Genomic DNA, 22,176 nt, shown 5'->3' on the forward strand with positions numbered 1-22,176 from the left:
ACTGTTTTCAAGTTTCTGTTTGAAATAGTAAAGGCGCCAAGGCGCCTCAAACTTAGGACCCTTTTTTGATTTCGGCCGTGTTTGCCATTTTTTTACATTTTCTTCTTTTTGAGGACGGCATAAAAAAAGCATGGATGTAATTCACAGTAATGCGTATTAAAACCAGCAAAAGAAATTTTTGACACATAATTTATAGTTCGCGCTAAATTCGGCCGTGAAGTCCGAAAACATTGCAGTGAGCAAAAACAGGAGGCACGCGCCGCCACATTCAAATATTTTTTTGGCGCGCTGGGAGCGTTTCTTGGAAATAAAATTTTCAGTTCCGTGCACTTTGAATGTGCCCACATAACATATAAAAAACCCAGGCAAAACAAAAATTGCGACCGGACAGGCATGTTCGATCTCTCGTGGAATCACCCTTTAGTGGTGCCCTTTGAATTATCTGCCAAGGCTTCTGCACGGTACACGAGTGCTGTCTCGTATGCTGCTTACGTAGCGGTGAGCTTGCAATGGACAGGCAAGTCTTGAGACCAACGCTTCATACACAAATTGCGGTTGAGACTATGTGTAGTACTACAGTACTTAAATTTGGGGCAAATAAATGCTTTACATCTGAAAGCGATTGATACTTTCTCCTCTTTTTATTTGATTTGATTTGTTAGCTGTACAATCATTTTTAAGGCTCTATGAATCCCCCAAAGGATTCCAGTACAGCCGGCCTGATTGGTTCTTGACTTGTCGTTGTCGAGATTCAGCACACTTCAATTCTTTTTATATGTGCAATGTTCCCTTATTTAATGAAAACGTTCAAATGTGTGATATGTCTCCTATAATTTGGAATAACAACTCCACTTTCCAACAACATGTGAAACCAATATCACACCGGGTATTAAGGTAAATCCTAAATAATTACTTTCAGTTCATACCAGTGAATAGACTTATGGCTACAGAAGCTTCACAAAGTGGAGAATACACACTCTTCCAGATTTAGTGCGTACCCAGTTATATAAAACCACTTTACAGCGAAGCTATGTATACCTCTAGTAGAGTGTATTCAAGTACACTCTACCTCTACCACGGAACGGTTTCGTCTCCGTGGACTAAAAATAAAACGCCAGGCCCCTAAACCGCCGACAGACGCTCGCGCTCGCGTGTTCCTCTGTTAGCAGATGAATGAATGAATGTTCTTTATTGCACACATATCTTATACAAAATATGCACAAACTGTGTGGTCTCATAGCCAAAGGCTAGTGCGGGTCCCATCGGATGTATACATAACTGAAACTGTAACAGTTCTAATTAAAGTAAACAGAAGTAAAACATACAAGAAATAATGTTTATCTGCTAACAACAGTCACTTGAATTCGATTGAACAAAGAAAAAAAAGGAAAGTACATAACTTGTAGTAAACACAAAAATTTGGTTATTAGTGGCGTACAGAACTGCAGAATGAAACTTGTAGTTGCAAGTGTCAATAATAGCTCCCTTGTGAAGCTTAATAAAGAGAACACGGGTACTGCAACATCTTTCAAAGAAAACACAAAACACATAAAGGGCAGTATATATATACATCGTGGAAAATTACAACCCAAAGTATCAGTCGACTCAAGCAGAGAAAATTCACGCGCGTTCCTTGCGTTTGCACCTCGGACGCTGAGGAAGGGCATTCGGAGACATAGACAGAGGAGCCGACGAACGCGTTCGCTCTAGACTCGTGCACAACTTCAACGCCACAACTAAGTTTCGACCTCTGGGTGGTTTAGGGTCCCTTTAACAATTGAAGGCAAGCGGCATATCTTTGCAATCAGGCATACAGCATAGAGAGTTCGTTTCAACGAAGGAAACCACAAGACAAGCATCAAAACCGCATGATGGATCATAAGGCGCCTGTGAACGATGCGAACACCCTCCCACGCGTTCCCGGTAAAGATTACGGTGCAGCTGCTTTGCACTTCACGCGAGGGCTTCGAATGGCGCCAAACGACCATTCCTTCTCCCCACGTGTGTCTCGCGCTTTCATTATAAAAGGGAGACCCGTCTAGCAACTCATTCAGTTCATTCTAAAACTGCCATGCGTAGACCACGGAAATTAAATACGCCAGAAGAACAGCGTGAATACAATGCTATATGAAAGGAACAAATTCGTCTTGCTGAAAATGGTCGCGGAACCAATCACGGTCTACCACACCGGCCACAAAGTGTTTATCACTACCATATTACTCTAAAGTAATAATAAAACATACCCCCCCCCCCCCCCCCCCCAACAGGATGTGCGGTGTTTGATACAGCTTCGCTAGACATTCACATTCGTAGGGCGGGATGGCGGCCAATTTTTTTGCACGTTCCACAGTGGTAGTGACGGATCTGCTGTCTGTGTGCCCCTCCCTCGCTGTTTCTGATGGCTCCCAAATTTTTCGACAGTTCACATTATTAGTGTCGTCTCTCACAGGTTTGATGTTGGGTATAGTGGCATAAGGACCTATTTATTATCGCAATGGCGAACACAATAATGCATATATACTTAGCTTGCATTCATAAGCGTGCGCAGGGTTCCCCTTCAGGGGGGGCGAAGGTTCGTCGCAGCGCCCCCCTCCCTATTATGTCAATGTATGCGGCTGCCTTTGCGCCCCTCTTCTCGCCCCCCCTACAATGTATAGGGCTGACTTTGCGCCCCCCCCCTTCTCGCCCCCTTGCCCCCCCCCCCCCCCCCTGAGCACGCCTATGCTTGCATTGCATCCTCCGCTGAAATGACACTCTAATGAGATAAAAAAGTTACGGTGGCCGGCATGTTTGTGAACAAGCGAGGAGAACCTGTCTGTGACGTCACGTGCAAGCCATGCACATATATATATATATATATATATATATATATATATATATATATATATATATATATATATATATATATATATATATACATATATATATATATATATATATATATAGAGAGAGAGAGAGAGAGAGAGAGAGAGAGAGCTGCGGAACATGCTCAGTGAGGAACTGCTGCAGTCAAAAAGTCTTTTACTGCACAGTATGAATTCCTGATGTATATAGTGTAACGATGTTGGTGGTCAAAGTTCTTCAAAATTATGCCGATGGGAAGTACACAACAGAGTTCACTTTTACAGCCATGGTGCCCATATCCCGTTGTGTTGGTCGGGATAACTCCGGGGGTCTGCCATTGTAGTCACAGGTGGCACCACAGTCTCGTTGTAGGCGGACAGTTTTTTCAGCAACATGGAAAGGACCTGTAAGGACAAAAGACAGGCAGAACCAACTCGCGCTGTTGTCCATACGCAAGCGTCATTAGATAGACACCGAATTACGACAATATTGTTACTTATAGACAACATTAGCCTGTCCTAAATTGCTTCTTATATGCGAGTGAACACGGCGGGGTGCTGCGGTAGGCCATGACACCACCACCTCCTTTCACCGTTCAGCATGGTCGTCGTTCACAAATCGTGGGGAGTACGCTGTTGTGCCACAGCTCCTGCCTTCGTGCAACCCTACTTCCCACGGGTAGATCAGTCAGCCGCCAGAGTATCGGCGAACCCTGGTCGTCCCCACCAACGCCATTACGCTGCGGTCCCGTGGGAACAGGTCCTTCTTCGACCGTGCCCTGCTGGCCGCCTACGCAGGTGGAATTCCTCAGGCTTTAGTCCCGTGGGAACTAGACTGTCTTCGACAGTGCCGAGTTGTGCCGAGCAGGCTTTACGACAAACAGTCAACGCCCGCCTACATAGGAGGACTTTGTTGAAGTGGGAGAACGAGCTGGACCACATCCCAACCGCCGTGGAGGGGACAATAGAAGAAACGTTATTTAAGGCCCTGTCGGCCTCTTGTAAGGTAGTCGCCCCAGCGGAGTCTCAGTCGAGCTGGCAGGCTGTGTACAGCGAAACATTTTACGTGTTATGAACTTGTTATCGTTTTGGAAAACGCTTGTCTCTTTGTTCAGCTTCTGAACGAAGGTCCGACCTCGGCTACGTAGGCTCTTCATCCTTGCGGCTCACTACGACATGCTACCCTTGCGTCATAGCAAGTTCTCAACAGTGGTGGCAGCGGTGGGACAACACGACCCCGTAATTCGCAACAGTGGTGACCGAGGCTGGGGTACCACGACCCGTACTCTGAGCTGTGCACCAGAGGTACGACCCCGTACTTTACAACGAGGCTAAGGCATGCGATCGCATACAGGCGATTTTACCTAAGACACATAGGCGCCGCCGCCTTGGGCTGTTAAGCGAATGTTTTCTTTCGTATATCGCGACGTGAATAAGGTCATGAAACGTCATATGCATCGGCCCAACCGTTTTCATGCGTATGCGTCTACAGTAGCACTGTTCGTTTAGTTGTTAAAGATGCAAAACGACAAGGTTAACAGCCCAATATGGCGGCACCGAAACCCATCCATAGCTTGCAGTGGCGTACCAACTCATTCGTGAGTGGGGGGGGGCTGGCGTCGCTCCCTCTGTCCGCCGTATATATATATATATATATATATATATATATATATATATATATATATATATATATATATATATATATATATATATATATATAATTTCATTTGAGATGATTTTTTATATCATAGAGCTGACCAGATGACTGGCTTTTCAAAACTGTTTTAAATCAAGGAAGAATCTGCACAAACAGATTGTGCGCGACAACACAGCAGTGTTTAACAACCTTTTCGAAATATTACCGTGAGGTTTAAAAAGTACACCCAAATTTAACCTGATCATCTGAGCATTGCACCAGCATACTTCCCAGTCTTAGTTTGGCGTTGTAGATACGATGAGTATGAATAACCTGCTATGACTCTAGTACCTTAAATGTTGACTTAATTAACAAAACATGTGGCTTACAAAGCAAGGTACTTCGCAGAAGTCTTCAGGATAAGCCGAGTGCCAATTTCTTTACTCTTAGAGTCCTCTAATATAAAGTCTTTCTTAAGAAGAAGACCAAGTTCAGTCGATTAATATTTATGGAAACCCCATTGAGCTGGTTATGTATAGTTATAAGGTTATAATTTATTACGAATTTATATACTAGGTCTCGTTCCTTGCCCTCCTACTTTTCCCAGCTAGGGGGGGGGGGGGGACGAAAACGCGGTGAAGTGGCTCTATACTCCCCCCTTCCGGTTTCTCCAAGTACATTGCCTACGTAAACTGTGTGAGCTTAAGTTTTCCTCGAAAAAATGTGGGCGATTGTAACGTTAAACTACCCCGCATTGTTTCCTTCCATTAAGGTCGTTAGCTGTTAATGATTGGTCGAAATTTTCAAGGTCATGCTCACAGCACCTGCTTGTAAAACGACGCAACAAATGACGCGTAAGTGATCCACCGCGCAATTACCACGTAAGCATGACTGCGTAAAAATAATAATCAACTATTTTCAATACGACGTATTGTTTGTCATTGGTTGTTCGCTATTCATCAAAAATTTTCAATGTGCCATAAAATCGCGTCCTTGTTGCGCCACGTCACAAGTTTGCGAAAACTCGCGGCGTTAAAATGAAGTGTGCACAATAAGCAGCACATTACTGTGCTGACCAACAACTCATTTTCTTTTTCGCAATAACCAGGCAGTGTCTCTTTCTGAATGTAATTTAAGAAGGTTGCCCGCCAATCACATTGGCAGCGGGCGAGATGGATTGATATATGTGCAACAGATACTTTCAGTATAGTATAACGATGTTGAGCTGTTTTTGCGTGTGTACAACTGACTGTGAACTCATCGTTGCTCACAAAGAGGCAGAGAGAGAAATAAACATTATTAGGAACGGACACAATCCTTTGCAGGTAGGCAGCCTTCTTAGTCCAGAAAACCGCGGACGCTGATCATCTCCCTGGTGAGGTAGATCAAGTAAGGGGGCAAACTTGAAAGCTGGACTTCTCAATGTGCTCGAGTCCACTGCCTTGTTACAAGCCGCCACGATCGCTGCAGGCTACCATATAATAAACCAAGTGAAGCAGGCTAATCTGAGACTAAAGTGGGAACCTATTTTAGCTGTCCTGGCTGGGCACAACTAAAATACAGGACACTTCTGCATACTCATCAACTCACAGAAGCTTGAATATGGAGCAATGGCGATGCTATTCGTTTTCAAAGAAAGAAACTGAATTTGATGAAAAAGGAGAGCGTTTGATCGGGCTATAAAACGTTTACTGGTTTCCGCCCATATTTGCGTCGTGGATTACTTAAATTTCTGGCCAGGCAGGACAAAATAAAATCATGACAGATTGCTGTAATGTTAAAGAGCAGCTGCTGAATAACAATAGCCTCCTCTGCAAGGCTCGAGCGCAAGACGCACAAGCGTTAAATAGGTAGCCCGCACCACAGGTAGCCAACAGTGCGTAGTCATGACACACGGAGGACAGTCGTCACAGCAGAATCATAGGACAAATTTTATTACACAATTACGTTATTGCGGCGTTCAAGTAAAACTTTGCCTGACTTGCAAGTTTCCCAGTCTGCAGCCGACAATAACCGCTGTCAAAAGTGGGGGGGGGGGCTCCTTTCTCAGTGGGGGGGGGGGGGGGGGGGGGGGGGCTAAGCGCCCCCCCTGCCCCGTATTCCCCCCCCCCCCCCCCCCCCCCGTTAGGTACGCCTATGGAAGCTTGGACTAAGTCGCACAAGGCTTGAAAGAGCTAAGTTGGACGATTATGTAGTCTAATCTGGTTGCTTGTAGGTAGTTGCAAGGCTTTAGCTAGGTGATGCTAGGTTATTTCTAGGTTGCTTCTAGGTTGTTGCTAGGCTTTAGCTAGGTGATGCTACGTTGTTTCTATAGGTTGCCTCTCAGCGCAGAGAGGTTCGAGTTGAACAACAGACAGTCACAGACACGACACAGATTTCCAAACTCCAGAGACAGAAACTAGCGCTGAAACCGAGCGTTCACACCGCCCATAGATCTACGTGCACGTCGTCGTGCGCGTAGGGCTTCCATCGCTTCGGGGTCTTCTCGCAGCCGCCGTTGCCTTTCCCGTTCCCTAGTATTAGTATGTCGTTGTACGTACCGCTGAAGCACTCCGTACAGATGCTTCAGCGGAGCCGAAGCGCGCCGCCACGGTGTTTATCACTGGGTTAATTCGGGCGGTTTATTAAAGCTTTTCTCAATGACTGGTTATGTCTGTCTATAAATCTTAATTGGTGTTTGCCGCCCGTCTGTTGCCTTCATCATTTTTAGCGGGCCAGCGGTGTGTAGTGGAATTTGCCTAATTTCTGTGTAACATACCCGTTCATGATGATGATAGTATTGTGTACACATCAAAGTTCTTACCGCCGGCTTAAACAGCTTCCCTGTTAAAAGGAAACGTTTAAAGGGCACTGAGGTTATAGATGCAGCGACACTTACGTCCGGTCGCTCCTCAGCCAGGTTTCGCTGCTCACACGGATCATCGGCGATGTTAAAAAGGTAGTAGGTGCCTCCCGAAGCGAAGTTAACGTGACGAGAGGGATCGCACTCGATCGTCGCCTGCCGCCTCCATTTGTCGACGTGCTTGAACACGGGCTTCTTGCCGTAGAATCGTCGCAGCACAGCGGCTGCCTTGGACTGCTTCAGCAGGACGTCCAGGTCAGCGTACGGTCGGCTTCCTCCTGGGATCTCGAAGCGCGCGTCCAGCGTTCTGGTGCACCCCACGACCAGCTTGAAGTCTCGGTGACGCAAAGCAGCCGTTCGGGTATTCTCGTCGATGTTGAGCAATATCTCGGTGCGAGGTGACGGCTTGCCGACGACGAGGGAGTGCCACATGTCGACACCGTCGAGGGGGCCCAGGCGTTTCACGTCTCCTCCTGTATGAATGAATGAATGAATGAATGAATGAATGAATGAATGAATGAATGAGACCCCTTCACTTCGGCGAATTCAGGGGTCGGCTGGATCTTGGCAGCTGTTGGGGATTACGTGGGCAAGAGGTCCAGGTTAGGACATTGTTGGGCTTAGCCTAGTAGTCTAGTAGTAGGCTTAGTCAGGAAACAGTTATGTCTGTTTCCTTTTGCCTCATCTCGGTGGGATTTAACGTACACATGCCAGAATAAAGATTATTATTATTATTATTATTATTATTATTATTATTATTATTATTATTATTATTATTATTATTATTATTATTATTATTATTATTATTATTATTATTATTATAGTCAGACGGCCCGCTTCGAGGGTCTAGTTGTTATGGTGCTCGACTGCTGACCCGAAGGTCGCGGGATCGAATCCCGCGGTCGCGGCGGCCGCATTTCGATGGAGGCGAAATGCTAGAGGCCAGTGTACTTAGATTTAGGTGCACAACCCCAGGTGATCGAAATTTCTAGAGCCCTCCACCACGGCGTCCCTCATAATCGTATCATGGTTTTGAGGCGTAAAACCCCAACAATTATTATTGTTGTCAAAATCAGATCAGTCCTTACACCCCTTTGTTGGGTCAAAAACCACTCTGTGGGCAGATTGAGCGGAATAACACGCACAATGCGTCGCAGGGAACTAACTGCTCAGTGGTGTATTCTATTGAAACTCGACTCTGTTATTTGATATGCATTGTTGTGTGTTCATTCTTTAATTCTTTGTCATCTGCTGAAAATGTTATGTATTTCGTGAATTCCACGTAATGGACCATAAGCTTTCGTCAAGCTGCTCAGACAGCTCTTTGCCAGGGTGTCCATCCAGTGTACTTTGTTCTGGTAAACGAAAATTCGAGCTTGAAATTGAAATGCATGCTGTGATTACCCGCGCATATTCAATTTCTTGTATATTTTTCCTTTTTTTTTCATTTCGCCCAGTTGAGTAGGCAGGCAGATGTGTCGTCAAAGTTCCCTATAGTCTTCAGATAAGTACGCATGGTACCTGTTAGGTACTGCACTGTGTTCACAAAACGTGGAAGAAGTCTGCCAGCTTATGGTGTTAATTCCATCTGCCAACTCGTGTATATATTTGCATGCTGCACACTAAGTTCAATTACCATACCGCGGCAACTCATCGGAAAGAAAAAAAGAAGTGCTATAGCCATAGTACAGAACTTCAGGTGAGGCCCTCATAAACATAATTTCTTCGTTATATTCGGAGTGTTAGAACCGAATATACATCTCTCTCCTCGCCGCTGCTAATAAACCGGCCTGTAGGCGTATCGCGTGATTTCTGGTGTTTTAGATCACAGTGCCTACGTTTTAATCTTTTTTCAACAACTGCCTCCAGTGGCGTAGCTGCAGAAAGGTACTTTGGGCTCCCCCCCCCCTCCGTCTTAACTAAACTTTAGCATTTTATATATGTCTATATACGCGTACACATGTAGACACACGCACGAACACACATGAAGGGGAATCGCAACTCTCCCCCCCCCCCCCCCCCAACCCGTCCCGAAAAAACTTTATGGCTGCGCCCCTGCTGATATACCTAATATATATTAACTGTATACTGTGAAACCTCGATTAGCAATCTTCGTCAGCCGCGCTCTCACGGCGATATATGAACACGACACAGGCACAAATAGAGAAATACATAAATAATAAGCCGAAGCTGTCACATACATAAAGGCAGCGCTAAGCGCGCGATCGTCCTGCCTTTGTCGCACTTAAAATGTCTCGTGTAAAATATTGTCGGTATCCTTATCGAACAAGCTCAATCAATCTAAACGCTATCGCACGATCCAGTGCTCGCGAGTCAGTCATAAAAAGGAAAAAAAAAATAAGAGGACACGTACCAGCTGCCGAATAAAGCGTTGGCAACCAATCAGTGATGTGCATAAGCTGCTGTGAGACCTTCCCGCCATGGCGGAGCCGTGGACTCCAGACGAAGGCGCTTGCACGGACACCGCCTTCCCAGAGTGTCCCCTTGGCTCCGCGTAAGGGCCAGTTGAAACCGTAGTTGGCCAAGAATCCCGTGGGGGAGCCACCGTTGTCCGAGCTGAACACGATGATCGTGTTCTCGAGCATGGACTCTGCTTCGAGCGCCTCCAGGACAGCCCCGACCGACTGGTCCAGGGCGTCCACCATTCCTGTCGTTTCGTCGTTATTGTATACATACGCGCAATTCGTCGATCTAATGCCGAAGTACAAGAAACGACTGTAGAAAATGGACACAAATATTTCAGGCAGGATCAGCAATATCTTAGTCTTCAGCAGCTTTAGCTGTTAGTCTCGACACCCTAAGTGTATATAGGAAGATTTGCATATGATCATTTAACGCGCTCAACGGTGCGTGAAAGATAGAACCTGCCGCCGAAAAATTCTGTATACGCTCTATCCCTGAGTCATTATGGCGATGATCATTCCTCCCTTAGCCAGAGATGAGTTTCTCTTCATGTCACGTGGAAAAAAATGTCGCAGTTCCACATCAAAGGCGAAGCATTGATTGCTATAGCAATGCACTATACAACTCCACAAAATAAGGTTCATAGTTTTATCGTCCCTGTGTATATGTTGCAGCACATATTCTCTTACTAATTGCGTTAACGAGCATGATGTCACCGAGCACAGGCAAACATGAACACATTCTGCTCGGTGACTGCAAGATTGGAGTGATGAACGGCACTCCCACCTCACCTGCCTTTGCACGCGGGGCGCGATGGGGTCTGGTCGTTCTCGGAAATTATGTGGTACATCACGGCGATGGCGCGGAAATTCGCTTAGAGTGTCCATATATGTGATCGTTATCGCAATAAAAGGTTCACATATCAAATACGTTGGCCCGAAATATGCTCGACTTCCAGCGTCGGCTTTCGTATATTGTCAGACACATGCTTCACAACCAGACATCTCCACTGCCGTACCGTTTTGGGGTCTCGAAAGAGCCCGGCCACTCTCGGAACAAAGGGCACAGTACAAACGTCGTGCAAATGAACATGTGGACATTTATTATAGGGGCCCTGCAACACTTTTCTGAGTTATAACGGAATAGCCGAACTATTATCGCATGACCCTTCACGAATCACATGCCGCAAAAATTTTTAGAATCCGTTAAGTACGAGCGGAGTTACAGAGATTTGTCGCATGCTCCAAGCGCTTTCTCTCTCCTCTCGCACTAGCGAGCGCACTGAAAGCTACGCAGGGAGAGGGATGACAAGGGGGTAAGAAGATGCGTCCCTTCGTCAGCGCGCGTCATGTCCTTGAATATTTTCTTTTTTTCTTGAACGCGCCGCTTACTTTCAATCGCGCGCGCGGGCACGCGGGGGCATCCCGCGTGGGCAACGTTAACTATGCAGCTAAGGATGTTCAGATCAGTCAATGGCCGCGGACTGGGTATATGGCGCAGAAATTTGGGTATATGGCAGCATTTGTAGAGAGAAGAGGAAGCGATTCCTCGCTGACTGTAGATTCCAGGCCGCTGCAGTGCTACAATATTTGGCTCGCGTGTTCTCGGAAGTCTCGACTACCGATCGGCAGCGTTTTCTGACCATGCTCAAAAAGTGTTGCAGGGCCCCTTTAACCTCTTTTACATAATGGCGAGCTCGCCAGCTGAATCTTAGAAATAACTGCACTAACGTGACAAATAAGCCACCATAATACCAATACAACACATCAACAATATAACACATGCAATGTACCGCGAATGCGGCGTCGCCGACGTTCGACTCACCACGGGAGTACGCGGGAACGAGCTGTGGTATCGCACCCACGGTACCCACGGACCTCCCACGAGTGTCGACCGTCCACGGCCGCGCCAAGCCCCAAAAGAGGGTGAGCTCCCTCCTCATGACAACGCATAACCCAGCTCTCACCAGGCGACGCCACCGGTACAGCGCGGACTCTCGCTCGGCTGCAATTAGCTAACTACGACGCCATGAGGCGAAAACGACTTTATAGGGGGCATGAGCACCCCCACAGCGTTGACATGCATTCTGATTACCAGCGTGCAGAAACAGGCGAGTTGCTGTGCCGTGACTCATGTGACAGCACGAGGTTATCCCAAGTAACCCTATAGTCTAACACTTTGTAACGTATGCAAACTTGAGAACAGTCGACTATTCCGAAAGTGTTCATTGCACAGAATATCGTTAAAGTGGATATAAGGTGTAAGGTAGCGTGCAGTCCGCTTAATCTTTGACCCCGATCAGTGCGCTGCAAAAAGTATCCGTGAGGCCACCACAAAATCATATACCGGCGCCCATTTAAATAGCAGAAACTTGCCTGCATAAATCGTCCTGTCCGGTTCACCGATGTACGGGAATTTAGCCACGTTTCCCCCCGGGGCTTGCAGTGGAGTCGGATTGATCCCGCCGTGTGTTGCCTGATGCGCCAAGTACAGGAACAGGGGCTGCAAGACGCATGCGCACACAGTCGACCACCACTCGGCGATACATTTTAGCAGAGCCAAAAACTGTTAATGTTGCCGCAATAATTTGGCTCAAAAGCCATGTATGTACGTGTGATCGAACCATATACGACAGGAATTTTAAATCAATATGTACTGTGCAGTTCGACCGAATACAGTCACAAATTGCTGGGAAATTCAGTTTTCTCTGACCTAGTAGTCTCTAAACTCTCGACGCCGACTGTATAAATGCCACGAGGGCAACCTCCATATCACTTCCACTCTGCAGTTTGTAGGGAACAGCGAGAAACGTTTTGTTGAGCATTTGTATGCATCTAAAATGGAACTCCTCAAGTGGTACTAACCAAGAAGTGGGGACATCTTTTCGTTTTTGTGCTTGATGCATTCGACGAGATTTAAGTACTTACTTTCGATTTTATTCCTTTTCGCTATGATAGAAGTAGCCCGTTCCGTGAACAGAGTGGTAGAATATTTTCCGTCCTCATCCGTCAGGGGCTGCGTATTGTTCCAGAAGTCAAGGCCACTGCGCCCTTCCTGTGATGAGACGACGATCAAGATGATATGTGTAGTACCAGCGCGTGTTCCAAGGATTGTTTGGGGCAAACATTGTGCGCAGCAAAGGTCGCGCACAGCTTCCCATAATGTAACGACACCGTAAATAAAGTGAAGAGAAAAGTTGTTACAAGTTTCGTCAACATTGCCATCACGCAGCAAAACGAATTAAGTCGGACGCTTCACATAGAAAACTGGCGAATCTGAATAATGACACCGTGGTTATTGCTGGCAGCTTTACATCGCCAGCATATTTCCTTCTGTGGACGGTCGGCGCATCACAGACAACTTCCGTGGAGCGTCCGGACTACGCCGTACATTACATATGACATTGCAGTCACGCGCCTGCGCTACCCACCTTATCTACACTAAGATCTATAGTCCTTTAAAGTGTCGACATAGGCGAAGCTCCGCCGCTGTCGAAAAAATTAGGTTAACGGCGAAAGCGTTTGTGTTTATGATAAGTTTCCAATCATATCAAACCTAACGATTATGACAGTCAACAACTTCTTAAAAAGGTACGTGCTTACTAGCTTTTGATTATAGTACCTATTTGCTAGCATAGGGGATCCATTCAAGTGCACGGAGGCTGTGCAACTTCGTGTCGGCCGTTGTACGATATGTGTTGTAGTAATTTTATGCAATATAGATTAACATTCTTGTGCTCCGTCGTCTCGCACACTTAATGAGATAGTTGATTTAAGAAATGTGGGCCGACAACTTGCATTATTTATAATCACACCTAGGAGCTAACCGAAGTGAGTTGTGCATCCCGAAAGTATGGCGATAAAATTCCGTGTGTGTTCGGCGTTGGCTCACGTTCGCGATTTCTGCTATAATTCGGGACAGTTGCATGCATCTCCGCTCTCCTGGCTCTCCCATCGTACAATACAAAGTTCAAATAGTTCGTAATATACGACCACACTCCTCGCTATCTATTCGTCCCATGACACTGTGCATAATTCCCCAAAGCTGTACCGTAATGTTGTTGCTGGTGAACTTCATCGTTATGTACGATAACGAGGCAAACTGAACGTGCTTTCCTTTTTACCTTTAAATGAGAAACATTTCTTGGCGAACCTTTGGCACTTTGAGCATATCTACGTATCTATCTAGCCGCCTAAGTCTGGGTGCTCTCATGATCGCCTCCTTAACTTGGTGTAGACCAAAATTGGCATGGGAGGGTAAGGGAATTTGACGAATATGACTGTCGGGTCATGACGTGAATAACGTGAAAATCCTATCGCGTACGTCGTCAAACCCTTTCCTCCAGACACGTGTGGCACATACCCGTTTACCATGGGCCGCGGTGTACGGGTATGCGCCACAGGTGGCTGACAGTTTATATCTACCCAGGAACGACGAGAGCAGACATTGGTCATTTAAATGAGAGAGCGTTAAGAAAAACCGACATCAGCAGCGTTGACCCGACGAATGGAAAGAATAAAAATTCGGCAGATCACACGCCTTGTGGGAATCGGTTTCATGCGAAGCAATGAACCAGTAGTTGTCTATGATGCATTTTTTTGGTTTTGAGTCGATAGTTACGAGGTGGATTGTCGTGTTTTTGTAAGCGTAGTAGTTGTGTGCACATCGCAGCTTTACCAGGCGCGTCGATTACACTGGCGTGCAAAGGATAACCGATGGTCTGACGTAACGTAGAGCACAGACGTCAGCATCAGCGAAACGAAGTGCACTTTACGGTGCGATGATGCGAATATCATGCGTAACTTTCGTTAGCGTGATCCTTCGGGGTCGAGCAACGCTTCAATATAGCTTGCTGAATCATAGAAGCACAAATGTAATGTTTAATAGACTCCTATAAAAGCGGAGACAACACTGGAACCGCAGTTGACGTTAACCTGGCATGGAGCCTGTATTATAGGATAACATATGTAATGTTTATTGCTTTGTTATATAATTAGATAGCCAACACTGCAACCACAATTGACGTTGCACCGACATTACACCTGCATAAGGTCTTTTTCCAAAGCAGTTTCAACATATGTTGTGGCTCTTTTATAGGAGTCTTATAGACGCTTTTATAGCAGCCTAATAAACATTACATTTGTATCCCTATGATTCAGCAAGCTATATTGAAGCATTGCTCGACCCCGGATGAATACATTGACGAAAGTTACGTATGATATTCACATGATTCCATCATAAACTGCGCTTCGTTTCGATAATACTGACGCATGTACTCTAACGTGATGAGAGCTGACGTTACCGTCGCACCATAAGTTACCCTTTAAACTCCAGTGTTGTTGACGTGCCTGGTAAGCCCACGATGTGCACACTTACAAAAACACGTCGATCCACCTCGTAACGCTTGGCTCAAAGCCATAAAATACAGCATAGAAGTACTCGCTGACTGCTTCGCATAACTCCGATTCCCACAACGCGTGGGATCTGCCGAATTTTTTACAATGGCATTGTATTCCAATTTGTGACGTAGTAGTGTTTCAAACTCGATCGCACAACTTTTTTTTTCAGGAAGTAAAGTTATTATTGCTACCTGCATTTACCGGCTAGTGAATTCTGCGACAGAAGTGTAAGAGTGTGCGTTTAGATGCTGATATTTCTTTCTTCGCGGGTGTGCTGTGCGGCAGATTTTGTATGTCTTATTTGAAATCAGACGATATTTTTATTTCTTCCGTCTCTTTTATATTATATTTACTATCATCTGATATTCTTAATGTACACCATTGCCAAGTCACTTTGCTGTCCGCGGGCACTTACATAACTTAACAAATGAAATAGTTACCATCCCAGAGTATATTCTTTATTATATTCACCTGTCGCCTGTATTCACGACTGAGCTTTATACAGCAAGGCTTTCCACGAAAGGGCAGTGAACTTACCCATTCCAAGATGTGGCTGTAGTAGTCGTCAGGCCCCGTGTGCAAGCCGCAAAAGCTGTCGAAGCCTCGATAAGTTGGAGTATAGTTCAGGTTGAAGTATCCGATGTGCCACTGTATAGAAACAAGGCGCTCGAATTATTTCGTTAAGTCGGGAAGTTCGTAAAATCGAGGACGGAGTTTCTCGGTCCTTCGAAATCTAAAATTGTAACGTAGCGTCGCCCGAAAGCTACCACGGCATTCTATTCGTCACTAGTACACGCCTGCGCGTGTGAAAAGTCCGCGAGGGCAGCCCGAGCATGAGTTCCTCCCATGTCCTGGCGACACAAGCGATGTGCACAGTCACGTGAAGTTACGACACACTGCCGATATTCAAAAAACAGGGGAACCAATGTAGTTAATGTGCGAACAGACCGAGCAAGAAAGTTCCGAGGAGACGATCAGTGTCATCTGTCGCCTAAACCATTACATAACGAAAGCAATCACCGTGTTTCCGTGGGAGTACTTGCAGGGACAACAAGCCGCTACCACCCAGCGCCATTTGATACGTAAAGGCGCTACCGACTGCCACGTGCATGCAGCCTCGTCAAAATAAAACTATAGTGTCGTGACTAGGGGGGCTATATGTTTTAAAGCGATAGCGTTACAGCGCATGTCCGAAGAAAAGCCGCCTGTGTAAAACTTGGAAAGAAATCCCTGCATGCATTTTTGCTTATTTATTTCCGGAAAAACTTCGTTCAAGTCGAGTTCAGTGCCATGAGAGCTTCGTTAATTCTGGTTGATGACAACATTGAACAGTATACGGGTACCTGCCGGGAAATGGAAATTTCTTCGTAAGATCAGGTTTCGTTGGATCGAGTTTTAACTGCATCGTCGGCAAACTCACTCATGGGCCTATTTGCTTATTCTCTCTCAGACTCAGACAAACCCGTGAGTTTGAGTCCCCGTGAGCACCGCTTAGTAGAATTTTGGTGAGTTTAAGCCCAAATGAGCTCGACGGGGTAAAATTTTGTTGAGCTTGGCTCTAGGTGAGCCCGGCTGAGTGCGTGAAGTTTAGGCGAGTGTGAGCAAGAAAAAATTAGTCTGTGTGAGTTCCGTTTATTTTGTCGACCCACACTTGAGGGTTGAGACATGTGATGAGAGAAACAATTGCATAGGTGAGGTTGGAATAGTGAGCAAAGAAGATGGTTCTTCCAGTATGATATTGGAATGCATCACTGGATGAAGGTTGAACCCCTTTCGCACATTAGAGCCCTTGTGGAACTGCTTGTCATCAATGTGACATACAGTGTGTCTATATAGCATTACCTTTCCTAGAATGTGTGTTTCGTAGCCCAGGTCCTTGAGATACTCGGGCATAATCTTCACGTTCAGGGACAACCCCGCTGGCACTCCGGGCAATATGGCACCTTCTTGAAAACCTGGGCAGAGTTAAAGCGCGCTCTGTTAAACGAAGCGCAAAATAGGTAATAAAACGGTCAAAAAGATTATTGGCGGCGGTGAGATATACCCCTTTGAGACACGGCGTCCTCGAACTTCGGAGGCGCGTCCCACGCCGCGTATTTCTTCAAATGGCCTGAAACTCAGTGTGCACATTAGTGTACGCTTCCTGATTGGATAACTAGCGGTCATTTAACTTAATTGTCCTGCGTATTGCTGCAGAGGATCACTTTGCTGGAGACACTACCGTGTTAGACGATCGTTCGACGTGCCGCGTTCCAGGACCAACGTCAGGAGTATTTTTTTCTCCGCTCGAAACGAATACAACCAAAAAAGAAGGTGTGCATGCTCTTCGGGCCTAATAGTTGATTCTTTTTATGCAAGTATTGAAGCTGACTGATGGCAGAATTATTAGATAATTATTTACACGCGAATTAACATCAATTACTGAAGCTCACACAAAACAACACATTCCTTCGTTTTCTCTCTTGGAATCTAATAGTGAGCGTCTTGAAATCATGCCATGCATTTGACGCATTTTCAGACAGTGCATCATAATTCATGCCTGAAGGGGATACGCTTGAGGAGCAAAACGTCGTTACCACGTTTTTTTTTCGTTATTCGTACTTTCCCTATGTGTGACTACCTATTTAAGCCATACTTCGAGCACATATGTGCAGATATCGCTTTTGAAAGAAGTATGGCTAACAGGAGAGGTATACGCCGGCATCCTATTCTCGGACTGCATGGCGGGAAAGTGGGTGGATCGTATCACGGCTTCAGCAGCGCGTTATAAGGTCATCACACAAAATGTTTGGAGAGAAGGCTTGAAGCAGCCGACGACGCTCCGCTATAAAGAGCGCTCGTCTGTACGTGTTCGTAACGAAACGTAATCAAAAGGCCCGAGATCCATGTTTTAAAGCGGGGATCGCGTATAGAGAAATCTGCCCATCCTTCATGAAGCCTGTATTTCAGATGCTAATCGCGAGTTTGCTGCATTGGTCACTTGTACTAATCTTTTTCCGCGGCAGCTTTACACATCATTAGTCGGAAAGCGGTCAGTGAATGGTAAAGCAACCCTTATACACAATTAAAAATGAAGTTGATCGCTGATAATTTTTAAAACCATTTCTATAACGCAACGTCCCGCTTCGGCCCGGCTCATTTCGTTACGAATGGTTAATTGTGGAAAGATTACATGTTGACACCATGCCCACTATATGCTGCACATTCCAATCGACATCAGGACGAACCAGTATACGCTTCTATTATACAGCAAATGCGTGCGGCGAGCCGAACAGACCTGTGTGTATGGCGTAGAGACCGCTCATCAGTGCAGCCCTGGAAGGCGAGCAGAGGGGCTGCACGTAGTAGTTGTTCAGCACCATTCCCGTGCTGGCAAGGGCGTCGATGTTGGGCGTCGGAATCTGCGCGGAGCCGTGCATGCTCACGTCCGCCCATCCCTGCAGCGTACACACGAGACAAGATGTTAGGTTAAGGTGGTTAACGTCAGATTATATTGACGGGCTTTCCTAGGCCGCAGCACCAGAACAACGTAAATAATGGCGGCGATGGTTTGCCTTCCGCGCATTGCGGCACGCGTGGGTGTTCGCCTGTTCTTGATGAGTGCTCAGTTGTACGCATGCACCAAGATGAAACTACGCGGTTGATTGCCGAATCGGCTACCATACATAAGCTAGGCCAAGACTGCGTCAGCGCACCATCATTGTCATTATCCAGAAAAGAATTATCATTCCTTGATGCCTCCACGTTTGCGCATGCCTGAGTGATCACAATTTTTCATGTATATATGTTTGATCCGGCTTCCAATAAATCATTGTTGAGAGTTAGCGCTTGTGTGAGTGTCACTCCCTGTCCTGTCCTCGTCATTTCAGTGCCGCGCGTAACAATATGAATATCTCCAGGGCTTAAAGTCTCCCTTCATTGAAGGGGGGGGGGGCATAGGGCAGCGACTTATATTATATATAAGCCAACCGTCTCAACCGAACAAGTGCTTATGAAGGTTATACAAGTAAATGTACTATTCTAAGTGTATTTTCGGCATTTACTCAATATGCCGATGAAATCCAGCACTAAAAGATTGCAATTTGGATAGATTTTTTTTTAAATAACGCGGGATGTAAAGGATTAAAGATATGTGAGCTGAAAGAGGATAACTCTGCCTGTAACGCAGAACATACATTAGTTGACTCACTGCATTGAGAACCTCAGGCACGACAACGCTATATTTCTTTCACACCTACTTGCATAAAGTAGGCGAAATGCACGTGTTTCTGGCATTATACCAGACTCGCAATGCACAACTGAAGTAAATGAAAGTTGACTGGTAACTTACTAAGACCAAGGTGAACCTTCACTGATTGACGACGACGCAGCTCCACGCACAGGTGCCTCGTGAAACAGTATGCTGTGCCACAGAGATTATTCGAACAGGGTAGTAACCTGTGGTGTGCAGTATCTCGGGGAATTGCATTCAGTTCTACAACTGTATGTGTTTTTTTTTCTTTTTTATGACGCCACGTCAACCGAATAATCGCGATGAAATCATTATTCGGAAAATTGCGAAGCTATATATTTAGCTCGCACAAATCACTACTGCATGATAAAATAAATAAGCTCCAGCGCTTTTCATATGGGTGTTGCAGGGCTACAGTTGACCTGCCGAGGGGGGGGGGGGGGGCTTCTCCTTAAAGAATGGAGAGGGGGCCGGCCCCCCTGCCCCCCCCCCTGACTTTAAGCCCTGAATATGTCGCACCAACAAGGCCAAATTTCTGCCCTTGCCAAGTTCGTTTCTAGATAGACCGCTACATTTATGTCAGGAAAATGGAGGAACTTGACAGCCGGTCAAAACTTTGTCCGGGATAGAAATTTCTCTCAGCGTCCCCATGATAGTTTAAAATAGTTGAATGCGGGGTGAGTTGGTGTTTGTACATTATCATCGTGACATCATCCTAAATAGCGCAACAAGACGGCACAACAGAAAGTAAGGCGAACACTGACGCAACGGGCGCAAACAGTTACGCCTGCGTTCGTCTTCTTTTCTCTTGTGTCGTTTCGTTGCGGTACACTTACGATGATATTAGTGTCCACGTGATAGTTTATGCACGGTTTTCCTTCCACAGGTACCGGCACGGTATACACTGCCCTCCCACAGTATAGAGTACAAAAGGTACTCTGGATCGTTCACCTGTTGTTCTAAATACCACGGAGGACGGCGCCGTACGTATTTATGCCCGTATACACCTCCCGGCTAGCTTTCTATATACGTATAGCTTCAATAACGTTCTTGATGCACTATAGCGCGGTGTAATTTCAACAGCATACCAGGTCGTCGGCCAGGATGAAGACGATGTTCGGTGGGTCCGATTTCTTGTACGCTCCGACAGTCCAGGTAACACAACCAAAGATAAGCAGCACAAGTGACATCTCGGATACACGACAGCCCTGCATACGAGCGAACATCCGCGGCATTTTTTGTTGCTTGTTTAATCATTTGCACGCATACGAGAAGGCAGGCTGCATTAGATCCGGCTATCCCAATACATGGTTGAAAAGCTTCGTCTGTCCATTTCCCCATAAACACACATGCACATTGCACGAACGCGCTAACTCTACAAAAAAAAACAAAAAAACTCTCTAGTCCACTGACAAGACAGCTGCGACAAAATATACCTTGCACAGGGGTAGTTTCAATGAAAACTTACCACATTCAATTCGTGGTGCCGCCTTGTCGTGTGTGGGTGTAGCAGAGTTCATACACGAGTTTCACAAAACTGGTAGCCTCTTTCTACAGTGAAGCAACGGTGTTTTTAAGCCAGCATTGTGAGGGAATACACACCAGGAAGGATCTTTATACAGTAGAGGAAGGTTACAGGAAGGTGTACAAAAATAAAAATAAAAAAACACGAGCGCGGGAAGGACACGAACACATGTCTTGTATTCTCGTTTTTCTTTTTTTTCTTTTTTTAATGGTTGCTCGCCAGCTAGCATAGCCTTGCACTGTGCTTTACTTTAAAGTTGTAGCAGTACTTGGTCGCCTGCCACGGCGCATATTTCGCGTTGTATCGCCGGCGTTCCTCGACTGAGAAATTCCACATCTCGACCTACTGCGCTGTTTCATGCTTCTGTAGACAGTAGAAACAGTGACCAAGCACTGGCTATACGTCGACAGCTCAGAAAGGAAGGTACTGCAAGTCCACAACATTCACTATACGACATTGAATGCGATATGCAGCGTCACCTACGAACCGGGCCGCACCATTCGCCTGTTTCGTCGGTCACTCAGAATGTTTAAGGAAAAAAATTAGCGCAGCTTGCACTGGAAGCGCAATGCTAAAGAGACAGCGGAGCTGATGGGCGCCTAGGCAGTCCTGGCTGTTGCTGTTTTGCTAAGCGTTGCCAATTTTCTGTTTCTTTCTTCCACTATTTCTTTTTTCATGAGCTTGCTTCTTATGCTCGCTCCTTGTCCGTAGCCGCCGGCGTGTACACTTCTCATTGGTCCCGCCAGGAGCGCAGCTGCGCTCTCTCCGGTGATTTCAAGAATGCTCACTAGATGGTGCGCCGCCGCTCAAGGCGGCACGCACCACGCTCGGCGCATGCGCTAGTTATGTGACTGCTCGAGGGCCGCGCCTCTCGTTTGGCGCGCTTCCTTTCTCTTCGCCGGGAGCTCACTAAGTGAACACGTAGTGAACACTCTTCGTTGCCGCTCCGCAGCATGAGCACCTCAGCCAAGGCAGCAGCGCGACGGGCTCGCAACGCAGCAGCATCCCGGGCTCGCCGCCAAGACCTTGCGGTGAGAGCCCGGGAGGCCGAAGCGAAGAGGGCTAATGTATATATAACAACGTTGTCACGTCTATATATGATGGTAGAGGAATGTGTACGGAGGATTCGCGGGTTACCCAATCATCTCCGAGCAAGCTCCTCTAACATCATTCACTTCGTGGATATGGCGATGATTTTTTTCCCTTTATTTTCTCTCTTTTTGTGTATGTATTTCTTGTCTCTGTTAATTTCTATTTCTCTCTCGGTCTTTCTTTC

At 46.2% G+C, this 22,176-nt stretch overlaps 1 protein-coding gene across 1 annotated transcript; it reads right to left on the bottom strand.

Annotated features, from left to right (window-relative positions):
• Nucleotides 1–3,040: 3,040 nt before the first annotated feature.
• On the bottom strand, nucleotides 3,041–20,565 carry LOC119386350 (arylsulfatase I). The gene is made up of 8 exons (XM_049414321.1): nucleotides 20,464–20,565; nucleotides 18,422–18,581; nucleotides 16,987–17,099; nucleotides 15,682–15,792; nucleotides 12,121–12,247; nucleotides 9,696–9,989; nucleotides 7,358–7,794; nucleotides 3,041–3,248 (listed from the first exon to the last, which is right to left on the bottom strand). The coding sequence occupies exons 1-8, from the start codon at nucleotides 20,563–20,565 to the stop codon at nucleotides 3,123–3,125; spliced, it is 1,470 nt and encodes a 489-aa protein (XP_049270278.1). The 3' UTR covers nucleotides 3,041–3,122.
• Between the last annotated feature and the right edge of the window lie 1,611 nt (nucleotides 20,566–22,176).

Source organism: Rhipicephalus sanguineus, chromosome 3 (assembly GCF_013339695.2).
Source record: "Rhipicephalus sanguineus isolate Rsan-2018 chromosome 3, BIME_Rsan_1.4, whole genome shotgun sequence".
Classification (NCBI taxonomy): domain Eukaryota; kingdom Metazoa; phylum Arthropoda; class Arachnida; order Ixodida; family Ixodidae; genus Rhipicephalus; species Rhipicephalus sanguineus.